At 51.1% G+C, this 24,212-nt stretch overlaps 2 protein-coding genes across 4 annotated transcripts in view; one reads left to right on the forward strand and one right to left on the reverse strand.

Annotated features, from left to right (window-relative positions):
* Positions 1-15,954, forward strand: part of USP37 (ubiquitin specific peptidase 37) — a 34,796-nt gene extending 18,842 nt beyond the window's left edge. For both annotated transcript variants that reach the window (XM_084524392.1, XM_084524393.1), the window contains 8 exons: positions 351-501; positions 4,104-4,356; positions 6,815-6,981; positions 8,766-8,826; positions 10,860-10,975; positions 12,320-12,389; positions 12,750-12,888; positions 13,680-15,954. In XM_084524392.1, the coding sequence (XP_084380518.1) occupies positions 351-501; positions 4,104-4,356; positions 6,815-6,981; positions 8,766-8,826; positions 10,860-10,975; positions 12,320-12,389; positions 12,750-12,888; positions 13,680-13,767 (1,045 nt within the window). In that variant the 3' untranslated portion in view covers positions 13,768-15,954. The remainder of the gene's footprint in view (positions 1-350; positions 502-4,103; positions 4,357-6,814; positions 6,982-8,765; positions 8,827-10,859; positions 10,976-12,319; positions 12,390-12,749; positions 12,889-13,679) is intronic.
* A 1,690-nt stretch (positions 15,955-17,644) lies between these two features.
* On the reverse strand, positions 17,645-23,390 carry VIL1 (villin 1). 2 transcript variants are annotated; one of them, XM_084524395.1, is made up of 20 exons: positions 23,284-23,390; positions 22,853-22,954; positions 22,413-22,487; positions 22,106-22,302; positions 21,804-21,912; positions 21,565-21,675; positions 21,262-21,464; positions 20,808-20,886; positions 20,607-20,705; positions 20,361-20,514; positions 20,140-20,240; positions 19,879-20,016; positions 19,579-19,737; positions 19,308-19,487; positions 19,025-19,170; positions 18,797-18,941; positions 18,399-18,587; positions 18,232-18,300; positions 17,975-18,109; positions 17,645-17,890 (listed from the first exon to the last, which is right to left on the reverse strand). In XM_084524395.1, the coding sequence occupies exons 2-20, from the start codon at positions 22,925-22,927 to the stop codon at positions 17,777-17,779; spliced, it is 2,478 nt and encodes an 825-aa protein (XP_084380521.1). In that variant the 5' UTR covers positions 22,928-22,954; positions 23,284-23,390; the 3' UTR covers positions 17,645-17,776. The 2 variants fall into 2 exon arrangements, with proteins under 2 accessions (XP_084380521.1, XP_084380520.1); XM_084524394.1 differs by having other exon boundaries at positions 23,248-23,321.
* Between the last annotated feature and the right edge of the window lie 822 nt (positions 23,391-24,212).

The raw sequence follows: 24,212 nt of genomic DNA on the forward strand, positions 1-24,212 counted from the left end.
AAGTGCAGAATCTTGTTTTGTGAACTCAATTCTGCTACATCTTAATATCCTGCGAAAGAAAAAAAAAGTAACACTTGGTAGTGTGGCAGGTAAACCATTAAGTGTGTGGTTCTTGCTTTTAAAATGTCAGCTGCTCTTGCAGACTTGAAGAAGGTATGCCAATTAAACTAGTGAAAGATACCTTTTCTGAAAACCCTGCTTCCTACGTTAATAAATTTTCATTTTCAACAGTTGCTCTTTTTTCCCTAAATTGTACTGCCCAACAATCTGAACATTTGGCGTAACAGTTCTTCAGTGAAACAGATTTGTATAATGCTATGAAGTTTTATAGCCATATTTCTAATTCACAGAAAATACACTTTCAAGTCAAAGAGCCCTACAGCACTCTATGTAGATTCGGACAGTGATGATGAGCCATTGAAACGCTCTGTTGCCCATAGTCAAAGGTTGTGCAACATACAGACTAGAGATCAGCAACAACTGCAAGAAGAGCAAGAAAAGGTAAGGGGAAGAAATACCAACTTTTGTCTGCATAGATCCGATATGTGCTCATGGTTGGCTTGTGCTTTTGTTTGCATAGACTGTGAGTAAAACTGATGCAAGATATTTTTTTTTTCTCCTAATTAGCACTGTGTTGCTGGAAGGCAGTGTTTTCCTATGCCAGCTAATTGACCTCTCTGTACAATTGCATTGGGTTCCCACTGGGAACAGAGGTAATTGTGTTGTAACTGCACTTAACTTGTTGGGTTCTGTGTGCCAGCTGCTTAGCAGTTCTGTCAGTCCTTTGGGCAACTGTCATTAAGGATGTTTCCAGACTGAAATAAAATGGGCTGTCAATAATAAAATTATGTAGTAAAGCCCTTGATTAAATTAGAGCTAGTACAAATTGGCCTGGGCAAAATACTCAATTGAGAAAACTCCTTCCACATCTGATTTGTGTCCCCTTTTGAATACAGCTTTATTAAAACCTTTTTGGATACTAAAGCTATTAGTCCTTGGAGGTAGATGCACAGAAGTGTGTAGAGATTGAGCTCCTTGGTGTAAAGGCACAGTAAACTTCAGATAGCCTTTGAGGTCTTCGTTGTGAGTGGTGTTAATGTTTTAAGATATTTTTGCCTCTGCCAGGGCAATGTATTAGCAGGTAGGTGAATTGTTTGGGGAAAAATGATGATGCAGAAGGGCAAGCCGGAAACTTAGAGGTTTATCTTGCAATACCACTTCGTTCTATTAGGGGGTTGCAGGTCTAGTGCTTAGAACAAGTGTCCTGCATCTCAGCTTCTCGAAAGCTTTTGACAGTGTTTATGGGGTTATTTTAAGCAAGCAGAAAAATGTGTACTTGATTATGACACGGAAGGATGGTTGTAAAGCTGGCTGAATAACACTTTGTGGAGAGGTAGGTACCTACAGTTTCTAATCTGATGGGAAAAATCAAACCAAGGGAGGATCCTGATCCATTTGGTATTTAATAAATAATGAAATAAATGATGAACTCTAAATTTCCAGAAGAGACTGAGCTGGTAAAGAATGCAAGTGTGTTGAAGTTCAGGGCTACAGTTAGAATGATCTTGATAAATCTGAGAAATTGCCTAAAAATAGGAGGGGTGGTTCAGTAGGAGCATGCTAAAGGTGCTAATCTTAGCAGGACTAATTAACTGTAAATGCAGGATGGGAACAGCTGGGAAAGCAGTGGCCCTCTGGAGCAGAGCAAAGGGTGACAGTCGGTCACAATGTCAGGCTGACTGAAAAGGCAAATGTATAGACAGAGGTGTAGCCTGCAGGTTATGTACAGTAATGCTTAATTTTTTTCTCAGCGTTGAGCTCTAGCTGGAGTAACGTATCCAGCTTTGGGCTCCAGACTTCAAAGAGTTAGAGATTAATTGGAGAGGGGCCAGAGGAGAGAAATATGAATGGGCAGAGTTGTGGAAAGGAAGATTTGTCGGGGAAAGTACAGGCAAGTGAACTTCGGTCCCTTAGTCTAAGGAGAAGCCTAAACAGGGTGTGTATCTTCAAGGAAAGGAAAGAAGCAAAGGGAAATACTTCAGCTGTTTTCTGTGTCCACAGTTGATAGAACAAGAAGCAATAGACTGAAAGGAGCTGGACTCGATGATCCTCATGGGTCCCTTCCAACTCTGGACATGCTGTGGTTCTGTGAAATTGCAGGCAGAAATTTTTAGACTAAATATTAGGGAAAACTTCCTGATATGCAGGATATGAAGTGACGGACTGGATTGCTTTGGGGGAAAGTAGAAACAAACCTTTGCTGAAGGTCTTGGGAGCAGGGGAGGCAACCACTGTCTTGCATGACACAGCTGTGGCAGCTGTGGGTGGGGGAATTACACCGGCTTGCCTTTGAAGTCCTTCTTCTATAAAGAAAAAGCATTCCAAACTATTCTAAGTGATTCTTCCTCAAGTTTTGTTTGTGAGGAAGTATAGGTAGCCTCTATCACAGGGGCCCCGGGAGTGCAAAAAACGTGGGAATAAAGCGTTTTAATTTGAATAGCAAATAAACGATGGGCTTTCCAGCGTGCTGTGGGAATGAGACAGTGGTGGTAATGACTCCTGTGCACGTTGGCCATTCCTCGACCAGCCATCCCTTCTCATTAACCAGATCCTCCGTGTTGTCCCGGGAGGGCCTGGGCCTGGGCCTGGGCCTAGGCCTCGGCGCGGCATTACTGCTGCTGCCCTGCGCTAACTACTTTTCCGATCCACTTATTTAAAGCAGCCTGTGCTAGAGCCTGAGCTGCTTCAAGGCTATGCAAATAATTTCTCGTAGAAAAGTTGTGTTCAAATAATGCAGGGCTGCTGCCAAGTCTTTAAAGTCCAGCCGCTGCATTTAGTGGTAGTTGTTGGCAGCGCGCCTGGAAGTGGAGTTTACTCGAAGGGCTAAGCCAGTTCTGAGAGCAGTAGGCTACAGGTGCAGGGCGACATCAGAAAGCTTAAAAAGCAGGTCCTCTGCTTTCCTTATTCAGTGCCTGAATAACTGTGAGGATTTATTGCTTAAAAAGTGATTTAAATTTGTCAGTTCTGATTCTTGGAGACTGGTGATTAGAAACAAACAGTTGAATTGGGAAATTCATTGCATAATCTTTTGATAAGCCAGTTTCAATGCAAAATGCTTGCTGTATAAAACTTACGGTCTTATTTATCAAAAGCTTATTGTATGTAAATAAAAAGCAGCAGTAAAAATGTATTTTTGTTCATTTTAACAAAATCCTGAGAAGCAGCCAAATGCTGTTTGCAGTAAGACCTGGATACACACATTAATAGAAAAGAAAAACAAAGCAACAACAAAAAAATGTGTAATATAGAAATGAAAAAAATAAACATATGGTAAGTAGTATAATTGTTTAAATATGTATTCATGGAGGTTAACTCCCGATAAACAGTTAAGATCAAAATAATGGGTGAAAAAAAAATAATGGAAAACCTCAGACCAAGACCAGAGTGTTTTAGTGTTTTTACTTTCTTCCAATTTAAAGCCATTCTGTTCTCCTTAGGAAATAATAACTTCCCCTTGCCCTTACCTCTTGGATTAACTGTTTTCTTACCCTATTTGCCTAGCCCTGTGTTGTGTTCCTTACCCCCACAATTTCTTATTGCAAGTCTGTTGCACCAGATCTAGTATTAATTCCTCTTCGTACCAGCCTGATTTCAGTTCCTGTTCTTCCATCCTCGTGTTCAAGTTCAGTTACGGTCTTCAGTTGCCATTTCAGCCTGCTTTGTTGTTAAACGTGAAATTTTGCTCCTTGTGCCTCAGTATTCTCGCACCGACTTGCCAGAGGCTTGAGGATTCATCAGAGCCCAAAGGTGGAACACATGTATTGAAGGAGACGGGAAGAGTTGGCTTGTCTGTGTTAAGCCACAGGGCCTGTAAAAACTGGTTGTAGTTTATATTTAAATATCGTTCCTTGGAGTGAATGTAGCTACAAAGGTTTTGACTCCATTGAGTCTCTCATAACTATCTGTTTAATGTTGGCAGAGCCAAACTCCCACTCCCTGGGGTTAATCAGCAACAGCAACAAAAAAACTCTCCACAGAAATGTAAATCTGATGTTATATACCTGTTCATTCAAGCATTTAATCATAACTCCATTCATCTCTAGGGTTCAAAAAGAAGCAAAATGGAGGGTGATAAACCTGAGCTGGGTAATGCCGGTTTTGATGGGATGAGCGAAGATGAACTGCTAGCAGCTGTCTTAGAGATTAGCAAAAGGGAAGCTTCTCTGTCTCTGAACCATGACGAAGATAAGCCCACAAGCAGCCCAGACACTGGTTTTGGAGATGATGAAATTCAGGAATTGCCAGAAAACCTGGAAACTATGGAGATGGAAAAACCCAAAGCAGCATTAGAATCAGGTAAGGTGAAGTAACCATCTTAAACTGGACTATAGTGAGCTAAAGCAGATTACTGATAGCAGCAGGTTAGTAACATTTGATGGCAGAAGCTGGATGCAAGTGCACTGCTGAAACTGCCTGACTTAGAGTTTTCTCACAGTTTCCCAATATCTAAAGCTCTTAATTCATTGAACTGGAAAAATGTATTTTCTTGTATGTCTGTCACCTCTCAGATAAAGGAAGGTTGTCTTCAGAGTTCATTGCTGTTGTTTTCTCTCCTGATCAACACATGCTTCCACTCATTGTCTCACCAGACAATTTAAATTACTAAGATTTGGCAATGTCTGGAACTTAATCCTCCATAATCAGAAGGTGGTTGTGTTTCTGTAGCTGCTGCAGCCTGAGCAGCGTGGTGGCAGTGTTCAGATTGATGGTGTGTAAGAGTGAGGTCTGGGGTGTGTAAGTCTAGAATTCTTCCAAAAATGTAGTTATTTTTTCATTATTTAATAATGAATTTAACTCCATCTCTGTTTTTTTCTAATACTTCTTTTTCATTTGAGAGTAGTGAGCATAAGAGACTCAGCATGCAAATCATGGCCTCTGACCCAGATACATAGTTAAGTATGAGGAGACTTTTTGATCTTGGTATAGGGAAATTGTGTGTCTTAATTGGCTGAAGGAAATTTAAGTGCTTATCGCTTGTTGTATGCTACATGCTTGCACTCAGATTTTTAGTTCCACTAGTCTGGAAAAACAGGGAAACAACATGTTTTCCTTCTCGTATGAGAGCCAGGAGGTTAAATATTAATAAACACAAAAAAGAAACCTGCTGCATTACAAAAAAAAAAGTCATTTCACTGGATGACTCTTGACAGCTTTCGTGTTGGAAGGCAGAGTGTAAGAACAGCAGATCTGTGGGTCAGCCTTGCTTGAGCTCTCCTTCATACATGCTGTTACTTATGGTTGTGTGAAAGAGCTGTGAGAGTGTGGCTGCAGAAATGTGTCTCTTCAGGTTCCTTTTAAAAGGTATGATGCAATTATTTGGGGGCTGCAGTGTGACATTTAAGTAAAAAGTAGATGTTTAATAGAAGTTTCTGTGATTTCTGATTAAGAATTTGGTTAAACACTCAGCAATGTCTTCAGCTTTCTGTATTGTTGAATGGCCAAAAAACCAAGTGCTATTCAAAGCATATGGTTTGTTGTTCAGATAAGATATGTATCTATGTATTTTGAGTTGCCAGATATGGCAGTCAAATGTAAGACCTATTGAGTTCACAGTCCTATGTTTTATTTAAAGGAAGCTGAATTGCAAAGGATGCTTTGTTATATCAGGCAAAGTGATTCTAAACATGAAAGATTTAACTTGGTCCGATTCTTATCACTAGTAATCTTTTTTTTTTTTTTTTTTTAACATTGAATTATTTGTGGTACTTTCCAAAAAGGTAAAAAGTAAGACCCTGACTACTTTACATACATGTATGACAGATGACGTCTCTTATACAAGACACTCAAATAAAAGTTTTGTGAGTTGAGTGTTTCTTACAGTAGAAACACAGTCTGCAAAGATCATGTAATAAATCCTGCTTTGTTAGTCATCTGAAGAGGATTAGACTGATGGATTATGGTTCTGGTTGTCTTATGTTTAAGAGGTCGTAGATACTGAGACTCTGCCTTGTGTAATCCGCGCCAGTAACTAATGAGCAGATGTTGAAGTCTGCACAGGGCAAAACTGCAAAGTTTCACATGTTGCTGCATGATAGCTCTTGGAGCAGGTCTTGACTCCTTTTCAGCTGCAAGCAAACAGGAGAATGAAAGTGTCCTAGAACTAGAGGAGATGTGCGCAGTAGTTGAATGAGCATTTGTTCCAGAAGATGGAACAAACCAAGTACCTCCCCCCAAAATCTTCAGACACAGTGTTCACTTTAAAGATTGACTATGAGGTTTTAATCTTCATGCACTTTTAAGGAAGGGTACAGGTAGCGTTCACAAGATTGAACTCTCACCTGAAGCAAAAAAGCTGAGAGACTGAAGCAAGGCTTGAGAGTTGTGCTTACAAATGATTTGGCTTTAATTGTAGCTTTGCCTGTTGTACTCTGAGGTATAATATACAATGCAAATCTATTTTTTTAATCCGTGGTTCTTTCTAGAGAAATTCAAGTGTCAGCTTCGTGGCTGCAGAAGCCTTATGGTGTGTGACATCTTCCTTTAGTTGAAGTCTCTGTTTGAGTGAACGTAAAAGACTAAGATGACGACTAGTTCAGGCATTAATCAAATGATTCATCGTACACCTCTTAAAATGAGAGTCCCCTTTTGAGCTTTTCCCATTTGGCTTTTTTGGTTTTGTTTATTTTTATTTTTTGTGGCTGATATCTCCTTGTCAATAGATGTCACTGTGCTGCTAGGATTGTGGTTAAAGAGGACTGAGCTAGTAACAAACAGAAGACCCAGAAAAATATAACTGTACTTTCTGATTCTTTAGGTCCTGCCAGTTTCACTGAGATAACTAAAGATTTTGATGAGAATAAGGAAAACAAAACTCCGGAAGGCTCCCAGGGAGAGGTTGACTGGCTGCAGCAGTACGATATGGAGAGAGAGAGGGAAGAACAAGAACTTCAGCAGGCACTGGCTCAAAGCCTTCAAGAACAAGTAAGAGATAAAGTTTGCTTCCTTGACTTGTCTCCCCCAGCAGCGGAAACCTGATAGCTGAAGAAAACCTTGTGTTCAGACAGCTGCAAAAGGATTCTGCTGCTTCTCTGAGAGAAGCAGATGTTCTAGCTCCACTGTATAGTGACAGCACTGGATAGATTTGGGTGCGTTTTGTATGTACTTTGGAAAGTACAAACCCACAGATTCCTCAAAGCTTCTGTGCACATTTATACGCTGGCCTGTAACATGTAAAAATTATGATAAATGGAAATTATGATAAACTAAACTCTTGGTAGCTGTCATCTAGAACTGACATGCTCACCCTTAGCTTCCCTGGCAGTTGCTTCTTGCCTGAAGGACCTGCAGCAGGTCCTGCCAAGAATCAAAGGGAAAGAAACCGGTTTCAAAGCAAATGCTAGGAATAGCTGTACCGGGTCAAGTTAAAGATCTGCCTAGTCTAGGACCTTGTTTCTGGTAGTCACCAGCAGGAGATGCTTAGTGAAGGGTATTGAAAAGGAGCAACGACATGACACTTCCATGTTAGAAAAAGGATCTTGAATAATTTGGTCTAAAAACAGTCCTTTAAATTGAACTTGAAAAGAATTGGGATCTTGGGCTGCCTGCTAACCGTCCGTGTTCCACTTGATTTACAAGGCCCGTGAGTGATTTCTACAAGTTTAACTCTGCCCCTCAGAGTGAAGCAGACTCTCAGCCAGGTCTTTCTTTAAATAGATGCCCTTGTCTGCTCTCTATTAATACTAAAGCTGTCATGGTTTTCCTTATGAGATCTGGTGTTTCCATGGCTCCTGGATTTTCTCTCCCGTTGCTCATTATGAGGTGCTGGTTGGTATGTTCCACGCCAGATGTAGCTTTGATTCAGCAATGCTAAGCAGTTGAACAAAGCTTCCCCAGCACTTTAGAAACTGTGAGATAAAAGGCCTCCTGCTAATAATGTAAAACTGCCTTTTGAGTGGTGGTGTGCTACAGTTCTGAAATGAAAATCTCCTATTCTGATGATTCAGGCATGAAAATGTGGTGGCTGTGGTTATCTTGATTTGAAATACGTAGTTAGGGCTTTGCGTTCAGGTGCACAGAAAGCGTTCAAGCTCTGAATCAAGCCAGCACATTAAATATTACCGACTGGCTTGCTGTAGCTTTCAAGAGTGGTGGAAGGAACACGAGCATAATACTACCCCAAAAAATTAGAAGGGTTTGTTGACAGACTCAAGGTTTCTTTTCTACTTGTTAATGGTAATATTTTTAATACCCTTTTGTTTAGTGGTGTCTTTTTTTTTTTCTCCATCGCGTCTCTGTGAATTACAGCTGTTACATAGAACATTTCAAATGGCTAAAAATAATAAAATCTGTCAGAGTTTAATGACTCTGTCTGCAGTTGGCTTTGGGCAGAAGTCTAAATTTTGCTGAAGTGCGAGGAGCTTTGTGTGTAAGTGACAGCTTTCCTTAGCGGAGGTTACAAATTCATTCTGATGCTTTTCAAATTAATGATCCAGAGAAAGTGTTCGGTGTTACTAGAGACTTGCTCTGCTGCATACCAAACTTCAGAAGCTTTGACAAGCCTTAATGAAGGTTTGTCCCAGGTTCTGTTGGACGGGGACATTGGACTCTCGCTGGTTGCAAACATTCCTTTACACAGAACCTTTAATTTACAATGTCAGGTTTGTTGTAGAAACCAGAGCAGCACACTTTCAATGGAAAAAGAGCACCACAAGAATTTTAAGCAGTGAACTGTCTCATTGAGCTAAGTTCTGTTCTCTTCCCATCAGGAGGCACGAGAACAAAAAGAGGATGATGACCTCAAACGAGCCACGGAATTAAGTCTGCAAGGTGAAGCTTATTTAACTTATTCCAGTGTGTTGCTTTTGAGGGGAAAATAGGTCTGCATGTGTGAGTACAGCTCCTGCATGTCTGTACGACAGCTGGGATTTTGTGCCCTTTTGGTGGAGGCTCAATTGTATTTGGCTTTGGTTGGGTCAGCTCTCCTTGCTCTCCATTGTGGAAGCAAATGCCTGAAGAAAAACTTTGTATAAAAACTGACCTATTTAATTCTCTGAGTTCTTATATATTACATATGTAGCAGAATGGACCTTGAAATTCTGCATTCCCAGCAGAAGCCAGCACGCTAATGGCTCTAGTCACAACTTAAGCATCATTTCATGCTTGAATTGGTATTTTAGTGCTCATTAATGCGCTGTCCTTGCCCAAGAAAATGAGTAACTGCCCGATCTGTCTGACAGAATGGGAGGGAGATGGACCTCATTGCGAGGTATAGCAGTTGTGGAGTGGGGGGAGCACACAAAATACACTGTCCTTTCCAAATCTAGGCAGTGTGGTGAGCCTCAGGCACTGTTCAGCATTCGTGTGAGGCTGGCATGCGAGTGATTTCATACAATCTGGCAGAGCAAAGCGTAACAGAGGGAAACTTTGTGCTCTAGAATGGGAGAGGGAGTGGTGATGAAGGATTGTGTTAAGGTGCTCTTAGTTGCTTAGGCACCTTTAAAGGCCCTCAGCTGTTACTGAATGAACCTGTGTCTGCTTCTGAGGAACAGTGAGCTGAACACTGTGTAAACCCACGTCAGGTGGCCTGGGGGAATGTAAGGCTAGAAATCTGTCTTCCTTTGGATTTGCAGTCGCTTGACTTACTCATGAGCATTGCCTTGTGCTTCTCAGCTGGCTACCGTGCCATTTGTAAAGCCTCAGCCAGCAGTTGTTTAAGGAGATGCTAATAATCTTGAGCGTGGAGCTGGCAGAATTTGTCTTGGGTTCACAGTGGTGCTGCCATCAAAGACCCGCTGGTCATCCAGGAACAAATTTCATTCAGGAACTGGTGAAAGGGGGGGCCTAGCAATACCTGTGGCAAATGCTCCAGAGACCTGCCTGCGTGGCTGTGTTTGGCAGGGGGCAGCAGTCTGGCTTACACAGCCTGAATGAAGCGTGTGGAAACCAGCAGTGAAGTACTCTCACTTAAAGGGATTAATCTATGAACTTGGCAGCAGATTATACTAATCCGGAGTCTCGTGATGTAACAGTGAAAGCAGAGTCTCTTTGGCAAAACATTTCCATCACAACTGGCATGGTAGTGCCTTAAAAAAAAAAAAAGATAAATCAGTTCTGAGCAACGTCCTGTTCATCACAACTTCTCATCCACCCAGGGCTTCATAGCTTTAATTTAGGTGGCGAAAGCGCAGCCGCTTCTCCTAATGAGCACTGTACCAAATCTTAAATTAGTCGGGTGGCTGCAAAATCCCAGGAAGTTTGGAACAGCGTGTACAGGGAGCAGCGCTGCCTTCCGGCTCTTTGCAGAGTGCTGCCTGCATTTTGCTCAGCCAAGCAAGCTGGAAGTTCCCGTGGCGAGCAGCCCTCCTAGCAGGGAAAACAATGAAAAGATGCCTGCTGCCAGCAGGAGCGATTGGATGCCAGTTTTAATTGAAAAATGCACTTTGTTAACGCAACTTATAGTTTCGAAGTGTAATTCGTAGCTTCTCGTCGCTGAGCTTACAGTTCACTGACCAAACTGGCTGCACTTTTAACGTCGCCTCTGGCTGCAGACCACCAGTGCTCTGGAGAGCTGGGTGTTTGACTGCTCTTTTGTCACCCATCTGTCCCCGTCCTAGTGCACTTCTGGAAAAGTATTAGAGAGATTATGCCCAAATTAATTCAGTAGTCCAAGACGCTTTCCTTAATTAATGCTTTCACGAGCTGGGGAAGGGGGAGATTGTTTTTATTTGGGAATTCCGACAAGCTTGTAGCCTTAGTGTTTTATTGGACCTGTTTATGAAGGCAAATATACCTCGACCTGTTGTGAATTCCTGTGTGCGCTGTGGATTCTCACACGTTGTTGTTGTTTCCATGCTGTTTAGAGTTTAACAGCTCTCTCCTGGACAGCGTTGGTTCTGATGAAGACTCTGGAAACGAGGATGTCCTTGACATGGAGTATTCAGAAGCTGAAGCAGAAGAGCTGAAAAGAAATGCAGAGGTGTGATCTATGATTCCAAAAGTTTAACTCAGAAATATGCCCCCTTCTACACCATCAGTTCAGTGTTAGAGGTAGTTTTAAAGAGCAGACGGACTTGCGTAGTCTTAGAAAGCTCCTTTGTGATGAAAAATGGAAAGACAGAAAAATACCTAATTGTTTTTATATATTTTTTACAATTCTTTACCAATTTTCTTTCTTTTAAAACAAGAGTTACTTTTTAAGAGCATCATCAGTGAATCATATCAATCAAGTTTCCTGGTCTAAGAAGATAAAGAAATGATTTGCAGAAGCCAATTACCATCATTTAGTTTTATTGTCAGTGAATAGAGCACATCTCCTGCATCCCAAGAGAGCACTGTCTGCTGACATTACAGGTGCAGGATGAGAGAGTCTGGGCCATGTATTTGGTATTAGCTGTCAAATCTATATCCCATTATCAAGGGTATATCTTTAATATTTCAGAAGTAAGTGTGCTGTTCCCGTTTTGCTTTTCTGTGTTTATTTGGTGGATTGATTCTGACATCAGTGGAAGTTGCTCAGGAAGTGGTTGTTTAGGAAAACTTTGCAGTGTAGAGCTCATGCCGGCATCTGTTCTGAGGTCAGCCTGGCTTCTTTGCGTTTTTATTGGCTTGCTGAAAGATAAAATATGATGAGGAACTTTTTTCCCACTTTTCAGAATATCCCAAGTTGGAAGGGACCCACGAGGATCACTGAGTCCATCCCCTGGGTCTGCACAGGGCCACCCAAAAATCAGACCGTGGCTGGGAGCGTTGTCCAAACATTCCTTTAACTCCAGCAGGCTCGGTGCCGTGACCACACCTCTGGGCAGCCTGTCCCAGTGCCTGAGCACCCTCTGGGTGCAGAACCTTTCCCTAACCCCCAGCCTGACCCTCCCCTGTCCCAGCTCCATGCTCGGGTCCTGTCGCTGTCCCCAGAGAGCAGAGCTCAGTGCCTGCCCCTCCACTCCCCTCGTGAGGGAGCTGCAGGCCACCATCAGGCCTCTCCCCCATGTTTTTTTGCCCTCCTTACACTCTGGTGAGGCCACAGCAGCGCAGGGCAGAGCAGGACGGTCCCTTCCCCTGGCCGCCAGCAGTGCTGGGGCTGCTCCCCAGCCTCCTGTCCCCTGGTCTGTGCAGATAGCTGGGGATGTCCCGTCCCAGGTGCAAAATCTGGCTCCTGGAGAACTCTTCCACTGGTCTGAACCAAGGTGTCTGTTTCTGTAATCCTTGCTGGGGTTTCAGCTTTAAGGCCCAAAGCCCTTACCTTGGATATAAATCTTCCTGTCCATAAGCTACGTGGGACAAAAGGGAATGCCTAAAAGCGGTAATCGGACTTTATTTTTAGACAGGAGAGCTGCCTCACTCCTATCGTCTCATCAGCATCGTCAGCCATATCGGAAGCACATCATCTTCAGGTAAAAGCTACTGTATTTTATTCTTCGTCACCTATCGAGATTAAAACCCCGTGATACAGAATTAGCACAGCATGGTTATTTGCAGAGAATTTGGGCAGCAAAAGCAGATCTCTCCTCATTGCTTGCTGGCAGGGGGATGTTGTGGTACCTCACTGTGATGTGTGAAGTGCTGCCTATGGGATCTGTGGCACTGCTTCAGCCTGTTCCCAGCTCGTTGGCCAGGAAGGGCACAGGGCCCCAGGATCCTACGGGTGTTTTTGCATTTAAATCTGGTGAAGGGTGTTGGACCGGGGTGTCTAGCTAACCAGCTTACTGCCTGAACTGCAGCATGAAAAAAGAAGTGTGTTCTCTGTTTCCAAGGTCACTATATCAGTGATGTCTACGACATCAAGAAGCAGTCCTGGTTCACCTACAACGACCTGGAAGTGTCGAGAACTCTGGAGACCACAGTTCAGTGCGACAGAGACCGAAGTGGCTACATCTTCTTCTACATGCACAAGTAGGTGTCCTGGGGAGTGATGGTACTGGCAAGGATACGCTGCCTGTGCCGTGGTGTGCTTCTCTCACCTCTAGCCCTCTTTGGTGGGATGCAGAGCGTCTCCATGTGTAGGTCAGAAGACATTCTAGTCAGAATTACATGCAAGAATGACAAAATCAAAGTGCTGTGAGTTCAGAGGCGTAGAATTTCATGTTACGGCAGCATAAGGCTTTAAAAGGATGCACTAAATCATCTTGTAAAAAAGGGATTTGGTGTCTCAGTTGAGCATTATTTGCACCGAGAATCGCAATGGAGATTTATTCTTTTTTTTTTTCCCTTTCCCGGCTGCTAGTGGTTGTGTTGTTGCAGCTCTGGTCATCTCAGGACACGAGCAAGATGAGGCTTGTAGATAGAAGTAATGCTTTTTCAGGCACACAGCTGAAGAAGGGCTTTGTGCCTCAAAGTTTGTCCCCTTTTTCTGTCGTTACTGATTGTTCTGGTAAAAGATGCTACTTGATCTACAGACTGCGTCTTGTGTTCCTTCAGATCCTATTACTACCCTGGACTTACTTTCTCTCTTGTTCCTGTTCTCTGGGGCTTACCAGCGATCTTTGTCATAGTAATAAATGAAAAGAAGTGTTTGGGGATTCAGGGAGCCTTACTTAGAAACGCCAGATAAGACACTTTTCTCTGCCAGAGCCCGTGACGCTGAGTTCGTGGATTTAGTCCAGTTGCTGATTCCCTCAGGGCTGTGTTGTGTGGCAGTTTCCTGCTGTACGTAATTTCACTCTCGCTCTTTCCCTGTGTTCTAGGGATATCTTCGATGAGTTACTAGAAACAGAAAAAAATGCACAGCCACTTAGCATGGAAGTAGGAAGATCAATTCGTCAGCCTCTGTGAAGAGTAAAACACCTTGTTCCTCCCGAGGAGCAAGAAAGATTCTGAACTTGTGCCAGACACGCAGGAGTAACAAACAGCTCAGGGCCAAAACAAGAGACAAAAGTTAGAAATATGGGACACTCGGTTTCCTGAACCATCTGTGCAAGTCCTGGGCCCGAACCACACTTTTAAACCTTGACATCCCAGAGCAATCCTCCTGTGGTGAAGTTTTTATTGTTCCTCAAACGATTTTGTCAGCATGGAGCCTTAAAGAGTTGCATCAAGCCACAAGACTACAGCTGCTCAGAAACTGATTTAAAAACAAAGAAGTGCAAAAAGAGACTCAACTTCAGAAGCCCATTCACCCGCGAGATGGGAGTGGGGAAGATTTACATATCACTTGGCTTTTTTTTTTTTTTTTTTTTTTTTTTTTTCTTTTCTCCCCCCTCCAAGAGCAATTTAAGCAATAGATTCTGTAACCTGGCGTGTATTGTGTTAGTAATTTTCACTGGAAACCCAGATCACTGAGTCCGCTCTTGCCAGTCGTTTTGGAATCCCTCGAGCTGCTGCCTTCTGACATTCGTGGGTTTGTTTGCGAGTGCTCTGCTCTTTCTGTGCGGTTCCAGGAAACAAACTATCGGTGCTGTGGAATGTATTGCATCCCTGGTGGGCAGCTCTGTCTTTTTTTTTTTACACCGTTCACTGTCATCCTTCTTTAGCAATGAGATTATACCTGTGATTTTTCTTTTTATTTCACGCGCTCCATCGTTTGGTTGCGTTTCCTTCGTGGCATTGCTCCTCGGGGCCCTTTGGAGAGGAGGGGGCTCCCTCGAGGTGTGCAGCACTTTGCACTGTGGTTAGAGTGCTTAGGGCTGCTTCCACCCAGCTCTGATTGAAGCTGCTGGGGTAGATGAACCCCCGGAGTGGACGGAGAGCAGGAGCAGGAGGTGAACCACAGCCACTTTTTCGTCTCGCCTCCTTGGAGGCTCTAGCGTTACCCTTTCTGTGCAGCCCTGGGTCATCGTGAGATGGAAGCGGTGAGAAAAGGCGAGGTCTGCAGGCTGGTGCTTGACACTTGAATTTCTCTGTAATTGAGCCAGGGTCTTGCTGTGGTCTTCTCTCATCCCGGGAGCGAAAGAGGGATTGCACGGCAGCTCTGTGGTGGCTGTTCCGAGGAGTACAGAGTGCTCAAACTGTGAAACTAAACCAGGTGGAAAGCTTTCAGAAAGCTCGTGTTCAGCATTAACAGAGCATGGTTACAAAGAAGTGTTTTATTGGGTTTAGAGACACGATGCTCATTTTATAGCTTGTTTCGGCAGGGGGGAATAAAAAAGCCTAGTGACTTAATTTTTTTAGCACCTTCGCACTTATTTAGCAGGGGCAGATGTTTCCTTCGTTGGCATTTACTCATTTCAGAGAAATTGTCGCTATTAAGCAGAGTAGTTACTCTTGTTTTGGCCTCTAGTTCTGATTTTTGCAGCTTGAGTTTTAGAGGTGAAAAACTTCTTTAAAAAAAAAAAAGCTGTCGAGATAGCTTCTGTTTGTTTTTTTTTGTTTTTTAAACTATCGTTACGAGTTTCTCAGGAATAAATCAGCTGAAGCAAAGCGGACAGAACCACCGATGTAGAACAGACAGCAGGTACATCTCCCCCCAGGGCTTCTCCTAGCGGGCTGGCGCGGGGTTTTGCTACCTCAGTGGCCTCTCCTCACCTCTGTGCGCAGCAAAGAGCAGCAGCCACCGCCGCTCACTGTCCTCCCCGGGACCTCTGGGGTGGTGAAAAGACTGACTGGCCTTCCTTCCAGTCCTGCTGGACCCGGCCAGGGTGACATCTTTCTGGTTTCCGAGCTTGGGTTGCGAAGATGCCGGAGCGTTTATCTGGCGAGATGCAGCCGAAGTGGTGTATGTGTTAATTTATTACAAAGCATTTTACTTTTCTATTGTCGATGCTAATTTTGGTAGAGCTGGGGGGCAGTCGGAAGAGGAGGTGATGCGGGAGCTGTCCTTTGAACTGGTTGCCCCTGGAAATGTGACAAAGGGACTGCTCCATCCCTTGGGCAAAGCTGTTTCCCCCGAGCACACTGTGCTGGTGCTGTACAGAGCCAGCATTGCTGCAGTATCAGAAGTCAGCTCTGCTTTTTTTGGGTGGCAAGGATGTTTTCGAGGCGCTGCACTCCAGCTAATTTATAATAAAAGCAAACATTGCCCGACTTTCCCGTGCACTAACTTGTGTTGAAAAGCAGTTTTTCTCTGGAAGGAGGTGAGCAAGCTGATGCTCGAAGCCAGCAGTCCTTGTTTCGTGCAAACCAACTTCTCATTTCATATCCTAGCCGCTAAGAATTTGCAAAGATCTGTGAATTACTTTCAGCTTGTTGGTTTTTTTTTTGTTTTTTTGTTGGCACGTGGCAGCTCAGTTGCACCATCGCCCTGGCAGGAGTGCCCGTGGAGCCCTTTCCTTGCTGGAGCCAGCTTTCTGTCCCCCCCGGGAGCAGGATGGGTGCGCGACCACCCAGCGCCCTGCGCTGGCACCTCCCCAGCGCTGTGGAGGGGGCAGAGAGAGTTCAGAAAGCTCGGCCCCTCCGGGTGGCAGACCCAGCCCGGGCTGAGGGTAGGTAGAGAAGCTCAGTGGCTTTTAGTGCTGGCTGTTGGAGGGGAAATGACTCGAAAACCCTGCAAACACTCCTGGCCTGCACAGCTGCGAGGTGCGCACCCGGCCAGCTGAAGAGCGCAGATTTCCTCGGGTGGCAGCGGAGTGGGGATGGGTCAGGCCCATCTGTGAAACCCTGCCAGGCCTGACACGTTACCAACCCTTCCTGGGCTTTTCTGCAGTTGCACAGAGCCGTGGTTAAACATTTACCCGCTCCTGAATCAGCTTAGTTCAGTCCAGGGGTGATTCAGCACAGAAACGCAAGGAGCTGCCCCCTCTCGCCCTTCCCCTCTCCTCCTCATCTGACTGCTTAAGCCAGGAGTGACTCCTCTCTTCTTTTTTCTTTCCACGGAGCTCTCACCCTTGTCATCACCTGCCAAAGAGAGAAAAAGGGGTGCGGGGCCCCCGGCAGCTACCGGCCGTGCAGCGAGGCTGCTGGACCCCAAACCTGTGTGGTGACAGCGGGGCTCCCGGGGACCTGCTGCGGGGCCACCACGTGCCCGGCTCGGGGTCTGGTCCTTTTTACACTGCTGATGTGGAGCAGCACTTTTCTCTGTGTTTTAGCAGACCTGTTCCTCTCTTCTTCTTTACAGTTTTTGCTCTCGTTCCCTCCTTCCCCCCCCCCTTTTAAACGATGTGTAGATAGATTTTTTTTTTTTTTTTTTTTTGGTGAAATTAAAACCTCTTTATTAACCCTCTCTCTGTCAGTGTGGGATCTTCTTTCCTCGGCGCCGGGCACCCCACGCCTCCGCCCCGCGTGCGCCGCTTATCTGGGACTTTGCTCCGGTGCCTGGTGCCATCCTGCCCGCGTGTGCAAACAGCAAACAGCAGCCTGGAGAGCGCCCCAAAACCCACAGCTGCACCCCCGTGGCACCTCCTCCGTGCCTCTGCCCTCCCACAGCACTTCCCCTTCGCCCCAAGGAGCTGCCCTGCGCCTGCTGTCCCCAGCAGGTGCTGTCCCCACGCTTCCCCCGAGCCCGGCTGGCTGCTTTTACCTTTGGTACCGCGGGTATTTACCGAGGTTTATGCAGGGGCTGGCTGATAACGCAGGGAGCGGCTGGGGCTGTATACGAGACCTTTAGCCCGGAGCAGGCGCCGAGGTGGGAAGGGAGAAGAGCCCCAGCAGGGCTGGGACAGAGCGGGGGGCACTGGGGCGAGACCAGTTCCCCCCTCTGGGCAAACTGGGGCTGTTGGGGAGCGAAGGGTGGCCGTCCCCGTGCTGTCTCGGTGCCGAACCAAGAACTGCTGCAGCCTTTACGCGCCCCCAGTGTCTTTTATTCACCAAATCAGCCCCAGAACTGGTCCACGGTAAAGGTCTTTGGGGGAGACACAGCCCGGCTCCAACCTCATTTATTATATCAATAATAAACCCCGGGGCTGCCGCCCTAGAAGAGTCCTTTCTCCTTCTTCAGGTTCTGCTGTTTCCACATGGGCAGGTTGCCGAAGGCGGCGCGCTTCATGCCAAAAACAGCCTGGAAATCCTGGTCGGAGAGGTGTTGCTGGGGGAAGAGACGAGGCTGAGCTCAAGCCGCGGGGCTCCCCAAACCCGTGTGGCCCCCCCGGGAGCCCCCCACCCCGCTCACCTCCTTCCTGCTGGGGTCCACGCCCCGCGGCAGGTCCTCGGCCGCCGTGTTCACCAGCACGTGCAGGGGGAAGGTCTCCAGCTTGGCGGGGGTCAGGGTGGTGGTGGCCGTGAAGACCTCCTTGGAAGTGAGCCCCTGGAGTGGGGAGGGGGGGGGACAGGGGCAGGTTGGGGACAGGGGCACCCCGCGATGGATGCTGCTGTCCCCTCGCAGCTCCTCGTGCCACCAGCGGTCCCCCCCTTCCCCGTGACACTCACGGACACGAGCTGCCCCATGTTGCTGGTGTCCCCCAGCTCGGCTTTGAGCTCCTCGTAGGATTTCTTGTCCTGGCAGGGGGGACAGAAGCGCTCGGTACCCCCATCCCAGGGATGCTGGCCAGGGCCAGATCCCAGCAGCTCCCCCCCCGATCCCCGCCGTCACTCACGCTCCAGCAGAGAGGGTCCCAGGCCACGAACCAGCCGGTGAAGGTGGGGGGCTCGCAGCCCTGCTTCACCACGATGATGGGGGTGTCCATGTCGCGCCCGCTGGGGTCGCTCCGCAGGTACTCCTGCGCCATCACCGCCGCCGCCTCCTTCTCCGAGGCGTTGGCCCCTTTCCCGAGCCAGAAGAAGACCTGCGGCGGGGGCACCGTGTCCAGCACGGGGGGGGGGGGGACGAGGCCCTAAGGGACCCTCGGCCATCCCTGGAGCTCGGGGGCTGGATAAAAGCAGCGGGGAGGGGGTTTCCAGGCTCCCACCCCACCACCTCCGGTGTCCTCCACCCCCTTGGGGACATTGGGGGATCACAAAGCGCCCCCAGCCCCCTGCGTTGCCCCCGGCGCACCTGATCGAAGGTGTCCAGCAGGTAAATGTCGTTTTCGTCCAGGTCATCCTGCGTGAAGTCTACGATCTCGGTGGCCAGGAACTTGCCCGTTTTGTTGGAGCACTCGAAGAGCCGGGGGGGCAGCGAGGAGTTCTCTTCCTGCAGCCTGGAGGGGGGCACACGGCGGCGCTGGGAAGGGGCCAAGGGATTTGGGGGCGCGGCGGGGCGCCGGGGGCAGGGAGCCGGTACCTCTTGTTGTTGGCGTACTGGGACTTGCCCCCCAGGGCCACCCAGAACTCAGGGGGCTCCTGGCCCTCCGCGATCACCGGCTTCTCCGTCTTGGAGATGATGTCGGCCACCGTCTTGGCCATCTCGCGCTCGTCCCCGCTGCAGCCCTGCAGAGCGAGCACGGCCGCCCCGTCACCCGTCCCCACCCCGTCCCCTCAAAGAGGAGGAGGAGGAGGAGGAGGAGGAGGGGATGAAGGTGTTCCTCGGGGGCTGCAGCCCCCCCCCGGTGCCTGGCGGTACCCACCTTGCCATACCAGAGGTAGCAGCAGCTGGGGGTCTTGAGCACGAAGACGTCGTTGGAGTTGAGGGAGGAGGCGCGCACGGGCACCTCGAAGGCCTTGGTGTTGAACTCGTTGGTGCCGTGCACTTGGAAGAGGCGGGTGGAGGGCACGGGCTCCGTGCTGCCCGCCCGCGAGGTGCCACCCTGGGGACGACGGGGAAGGGGACAGGGGTGGGATGTCACCCCCGGTGCCCCTCCAGCTGGCCCTCCCGCTGCTCCCCCGGCCCCCTCTCACCGCGTAGACCACCATCCTGCCCTTGAACATGGCCATCATGTGCGCCGGCTCCTTGCCCATGGTGACGCGGACCTGCACGGGCTCGTTGTTGTACTTCTGGTCCAGGATGACGGCCTGGTAAGCCGAGGCGGCCAGCTCGTCCGTGCTGGCTTGGCGACCCTGGGCAGGGAAATTCCCCCTGGTTGGGGTACCCACGCGGAGGGGGACGGCCCACGGAGGGGCTGTGCGCGGGAGCAGAGCCCCCCCCCCTCCAAGTTTTGTGTCCCACGGGATGGTGGCACCGTGGCACTGGGGTCTCACCTGCCAGATGTAGATGATGCGGTTCACCTTGGGCCCCACGTAGTAGGTGTAGAGCACCAGGTAGCAGTCCCCGCCGTAGAAGTGGCCCAGCCACCGCTTTTCCACGGGCACCAGCTCCTGGTTCTCCACGCGCCACACCTGGGGGGGGGGGCGAGGATGGCGTTGGTTAGGGTGGTGCACCCTCAGCCCCACCGCCCCTGCGCCCCAAAACATCTCCTGGGGGTGCCCCGGGGGGGTCCCGCGTCCTTCCCACAGCCTCACCTCCACCTCCCCGGATCCGTCATCCACCATCTTCTGCTGGGCGGCCATCTGGGGCTTGGCGTGCAGCGAGGTGGCGTCGAACTTCACCTGCTCCACCTTGGCTGCGGGGGAAGCGCGAGGGCTGAGCCTGGGGCGTGGGGAACCCCCCGCCCACCTCCAGCATCCCCAGCCTGAACCAGAGCGTCCTGAGGCACGGGGAGAGGGTCCCCGGGGGCACTCACCCACTTTGCCCACGGTGTGGGTCTTGCCCAGCCCGGTGGTCTGCGAGGGGACCGTCCACTTTTGGAAGAGCTGCCTGAAGACGGCCGACTCGGAGCCGTCGTTCTCCGTCTCCACGCTGGTGCTGGACGGGTAGTTCTTGGCTTTGATGAAGCCCTGGGGGGAGCCAGAGCCGGCGGATGGGTTTGGGGTGCCTGGCTTCTCCCGGGGAGCGGTGATCAACCAACCCACCGGCCCCAAAAGCTCACCAGGGCCCTGCTCATTGCCTGCTGCTTCTCCTCCTTGGTGGAGTTCTTGCCCTTCCAGACAAAGATCTTGTGCCCTCCGTAATCCAGGATGTAGCAGTCCTGGGAGAGGGGAGGGCGGCAGAAATTAAGACCCGCCAAGGTCCTAATTTAGCCGCCAGGGAGAAGGGGCAGCCCCTCCCGAGCGCCCCACGGGTGCCGCACCTCATGCTGCAGCATGTCTTGAGTCAGGGGGCGAATGGCTATCTCCTGTATCACCAGGTTCCCGCTGGCATCGGAGACGCTGGAGGGGCGAGAGAGAGGAGGAGAGGTAAGGAACAGGGCTGGGAAACCCCCTCCCCAGCCCCACATTGGGGTGGCAGGGCTGGGGACCCCTTCCCCGCCCCCTTCCCCACTGCCCCCCCAGTCCCAGCTGGTACCCCCTTGTCCCCCCAGGGCTGCAGGCAGGTTTGACACCCGTGAGCATCCCTGTACCAGCACCGGGTCCCAACCCCGTGTTCACCGGGGGCTCCCCCTGCTCCAACAGCACCCCAAGGACCCATCCCCACACCCTGCGGTGGCTTTGTCCCTTCAGGGATGGGACCCGTGGGACCCCGTGCCGGGGATGCAGGGCGCTGCGCCCCCCCCGGCACCTCGCAGCCCGGCCCCAGCCACTCACTGGTAGAGCTTGAGGGAGCTGTTGTGGATCTGCTCCACCTGGTTGTCGGGGATGGCCGCCTTGATGTCCCTCTTCTCGCCCAGCACTTGCAGCAGGACCTGCACCAGCTCCGGCGTGGCGCCCTCGTTCTCCCCGTCCACCACGCCGACCTTGGCGCGCCCCCCGCGCTCGCGGTCCCGAATGTCCTTGGCCAGGGTCATCGCCTGCCCCCGGGGACAGGGTCAGCACGGCTTGGGGGTGGTGGTGGGGACCCAAAAATGGGGTTGGGGGGCTTGGGGCAGCCGTGTGTCCCCCCCACGATACCTTCAGCCTCTCGGCACGGTTGCTCTCGGGGCCGTTCCACTGGATGATGAGCTGGCCCAGGTCCAGCAGGAAGACGTCGCCCCGGTTGAAGCTTTTCCAGCTCATCTCCACCTGCAGCGGGATGAGGGGGATCAGGATGTGAGCCCCCCCTCTTCCACCTGTCCCGTTCGTGGGTGCCTGCACCCTGACAGGATGGTTTTGGGGCTGAGGAGGGCGGTGAGCTCGCTGCCCTCGCTCACCTCTGCCGCCACCACGTTCTTCTTGCCCTTGACGTGCAGCAGGCGCTGGATGTTGTAGGTGTTGGTCTCCACGTGCTTCATGCCCGAGGCCACCCCGCCTTTCTTATATCTGGGGGGGGTGAACGTGCCGTGAGCCCTGGACCCCCCTTTCCCACCCCCTTGGGGTCCCCCTCACGCCTCTGCGCACGGGGACCCCCCTTCAGCAGCACGAGCGAGACCCGCGAGCAGAGGCACCCCCAGGGGGGTCCCGTCCCCGCCACCCCCTTTTTGAGCCCCCCCTCCCCGTTGAGTGCCCCACGTACATGAGCCCCTGCTTGAAGTATGCGCGGAAGGTCTCGCTCTCGTGGCCCTGCACCTCGCGGTGCTGCACGGCCACGGTGCCCAGGTACTCGTCCATCTGCGTGGTGTAGATGGCGGCCGCCCCCTGCTCGTCCTGGCTCGACTCCTTGCCCAGCCAGTAGTGGATGTTGTAGCTGAAGCTGCTCCCGGATTTGCGCGTCTGCAGGACAGGGGACCCCGCTAGCATGGGGCCGGGCGCCCCGTGTCCCCAGGCTGTCACAGCCAGGGGCACCCCGCAGCACTCCCGGTGTCCCCTCCCCGGCACCCTACCGAGAGCAGGATGTAGCAATCCCCCTCGTAGAAGTTGCCGTAGCTCTTGGTGGGCACCGGCACCATCTCCATGTTCTGTGGGACGAAGGGACCCTGCGTCAGAACGGGGGGGGGCAGCCCGCAGGCACCCCAACCCCGTGCCCAGCCCCAAAACGCCGTGCCCAGCCCCAAAACGCCGTGCCCAGCCCCAAAACCCGACCCTGAGAGCTGTGCCGACACCCCCAAACCAAGCACTGGTGATATACAACGGGTCTGGGGAGGGGGTCTTCCCTCTGCCCCCCCAAACTGCCCACCCTTAGGGGTCTCCAACCCCTTTGGAGGCACCCAGGGGATGCACAGGCGATGGGTGCCCACGCTGCGCCCCCCTCCCGGCACCCTGCCTCCTCTTTGGGACCTGACACAGGGCACAGCCCCCCCCAAAAAAAGCCCCCGGGACCCACCTCGATTCTCCATATCTGGATGCCCGGCGTGGTGATGTTCAGCTTCCTGGTGACCTGGGCGCTGAGCTCCGCCATGGTGCTGGCTGCTGCAGGCGAGGGGACCTGCGGGGCGCCGCCAGCACCCTCGTTAGCGGTTCGGCCTCATTAAGGGGCTGGGCTGCAGCCAGCCGGCCGGGCCATCTGCCACCCTACAGCCCTAAACCCCCTGCGGGGCTGCGGGAGGCGAGGGGCACCTGGAGATTTGGGCACCGAGCGGGGCGCAGCCCCTCCAGCAGCGCCCCCCACACCTCCCGCCGCGCACCCCCTGCTCCCCAAAAGCTGTCCCCACGCCACCCCAATGCCATCAGCAGCGGTGGCACCGGGATGTGCCGTCCCCCTTGTCCCCATCCCCTCACCTTCCCCGCGGAGCTGGGCACTGGGTGTGCGCGTACCTGGGCGAAGTGCCGGGGTGCCAGCAGCGAGCAGACCTTTGTCCCCGAGTGTCCCTGCCCGTGCTCACCATAAAAGGGCAGGAACACCCCGGAGTCAAGGTCCCCGCATCCCTACGAGGCTTCGGGGCGCCTCGGGAACCCCGTTACCCACGGGGTAATGACACCCCCGGGGCCTTGCCGGGCTCAGGGTGGCACCCACTGCCCGCACCGTGGGTGGCACGGGGAGGGGACGAGGCCGGTGCCAATGGATGCGTCCCCAAGGGAGCTGGGGAACAAGTGGGACGTGGATATGCTCCCAAACCCCACCGTGGGGGATCCTGGAGCAGCCAAGCCCTATGGAGCAGCCCCTTTTAGCCCCCCCAGGCTGGGTGAGACCCCACAGAGGGCTGGAAACTGCCCCAAACGCGCCATGAGCCTCACCCAGGCTTGGGGCTGCCGGAACGGGGCGGCTCCTGCCCGTCACCGCTCGCTTTCTCTTTCGCTCCCCGTTTGGCTCCCCGGCCTCGCACGCACCCAGAGCTGCCACCAGCCCTGGATGTGGCCGGCGGGGACACCCCAGGGACACCCCCAGCTGGGGACCCTCCAGCAGTGCCAGGATGGGGCTCTCCTGCCGCCCCCTCCCCGGCTCCAACCCACCCATTGCGCTGGGGCTGAGCCGACCCCGTCCTTTGCCCCCCAACCCCGAGGGTGTCTTTGGGGACGCGGGGGGGGCCCCATAACGCTGGCAGCGGGGACAGGCATGCCCCTGGCATCGCCCATCCCGTGCTTATCGCAGGATTATCGCAGCCTTATCGCCCCCGCCCTGCTGAGCCAGCACCGTGCCGCATCCTGCGCCCGCGTGGCCCCGGGGAACCCCAAAGGGACACCGAGGGCTCAGCCACCCTGGGGGGGACCAGCCCCCAAAAATGGGTGCCCCCTCAACCCCCCAC

The sequence above is a fragment of the Aythya ferina genome, assembly GCF_964211825.1.
Source record: "Aythya ferina genome assembly, chromosome: 6".
NCBI lineage: Eukaryota > Metazoa > Chordata > Aves > Anseriformes > Anatidae > Aythya > Aythya ferina.

Bases quoted from the DNA above. Each gene is read 5' to 3' on its own strand.
- VIL1 (XM_084524395.1), bottom strand. From the start codon at position 22,927: ATGGCGGAGCTCAGCGCCCAGGTCACCAGGAAGCTGAACATCACCACG. The intron at 22,303-22,412 runs GTAGGGTGCCGG...CCTGTCCTGCAG, and splicing joins ATTGCTACATCCTGCTCTCG to ACGCGCAAATCCGGGAGCAG. The intron at 20,515-20,606 runs GTGAGCTTTTGG...GGCTCCCCCCAG, and splicing joins AGGCAATGAGCAGGGCCCTG to GGCTTCATCAAAGCCAAGAA.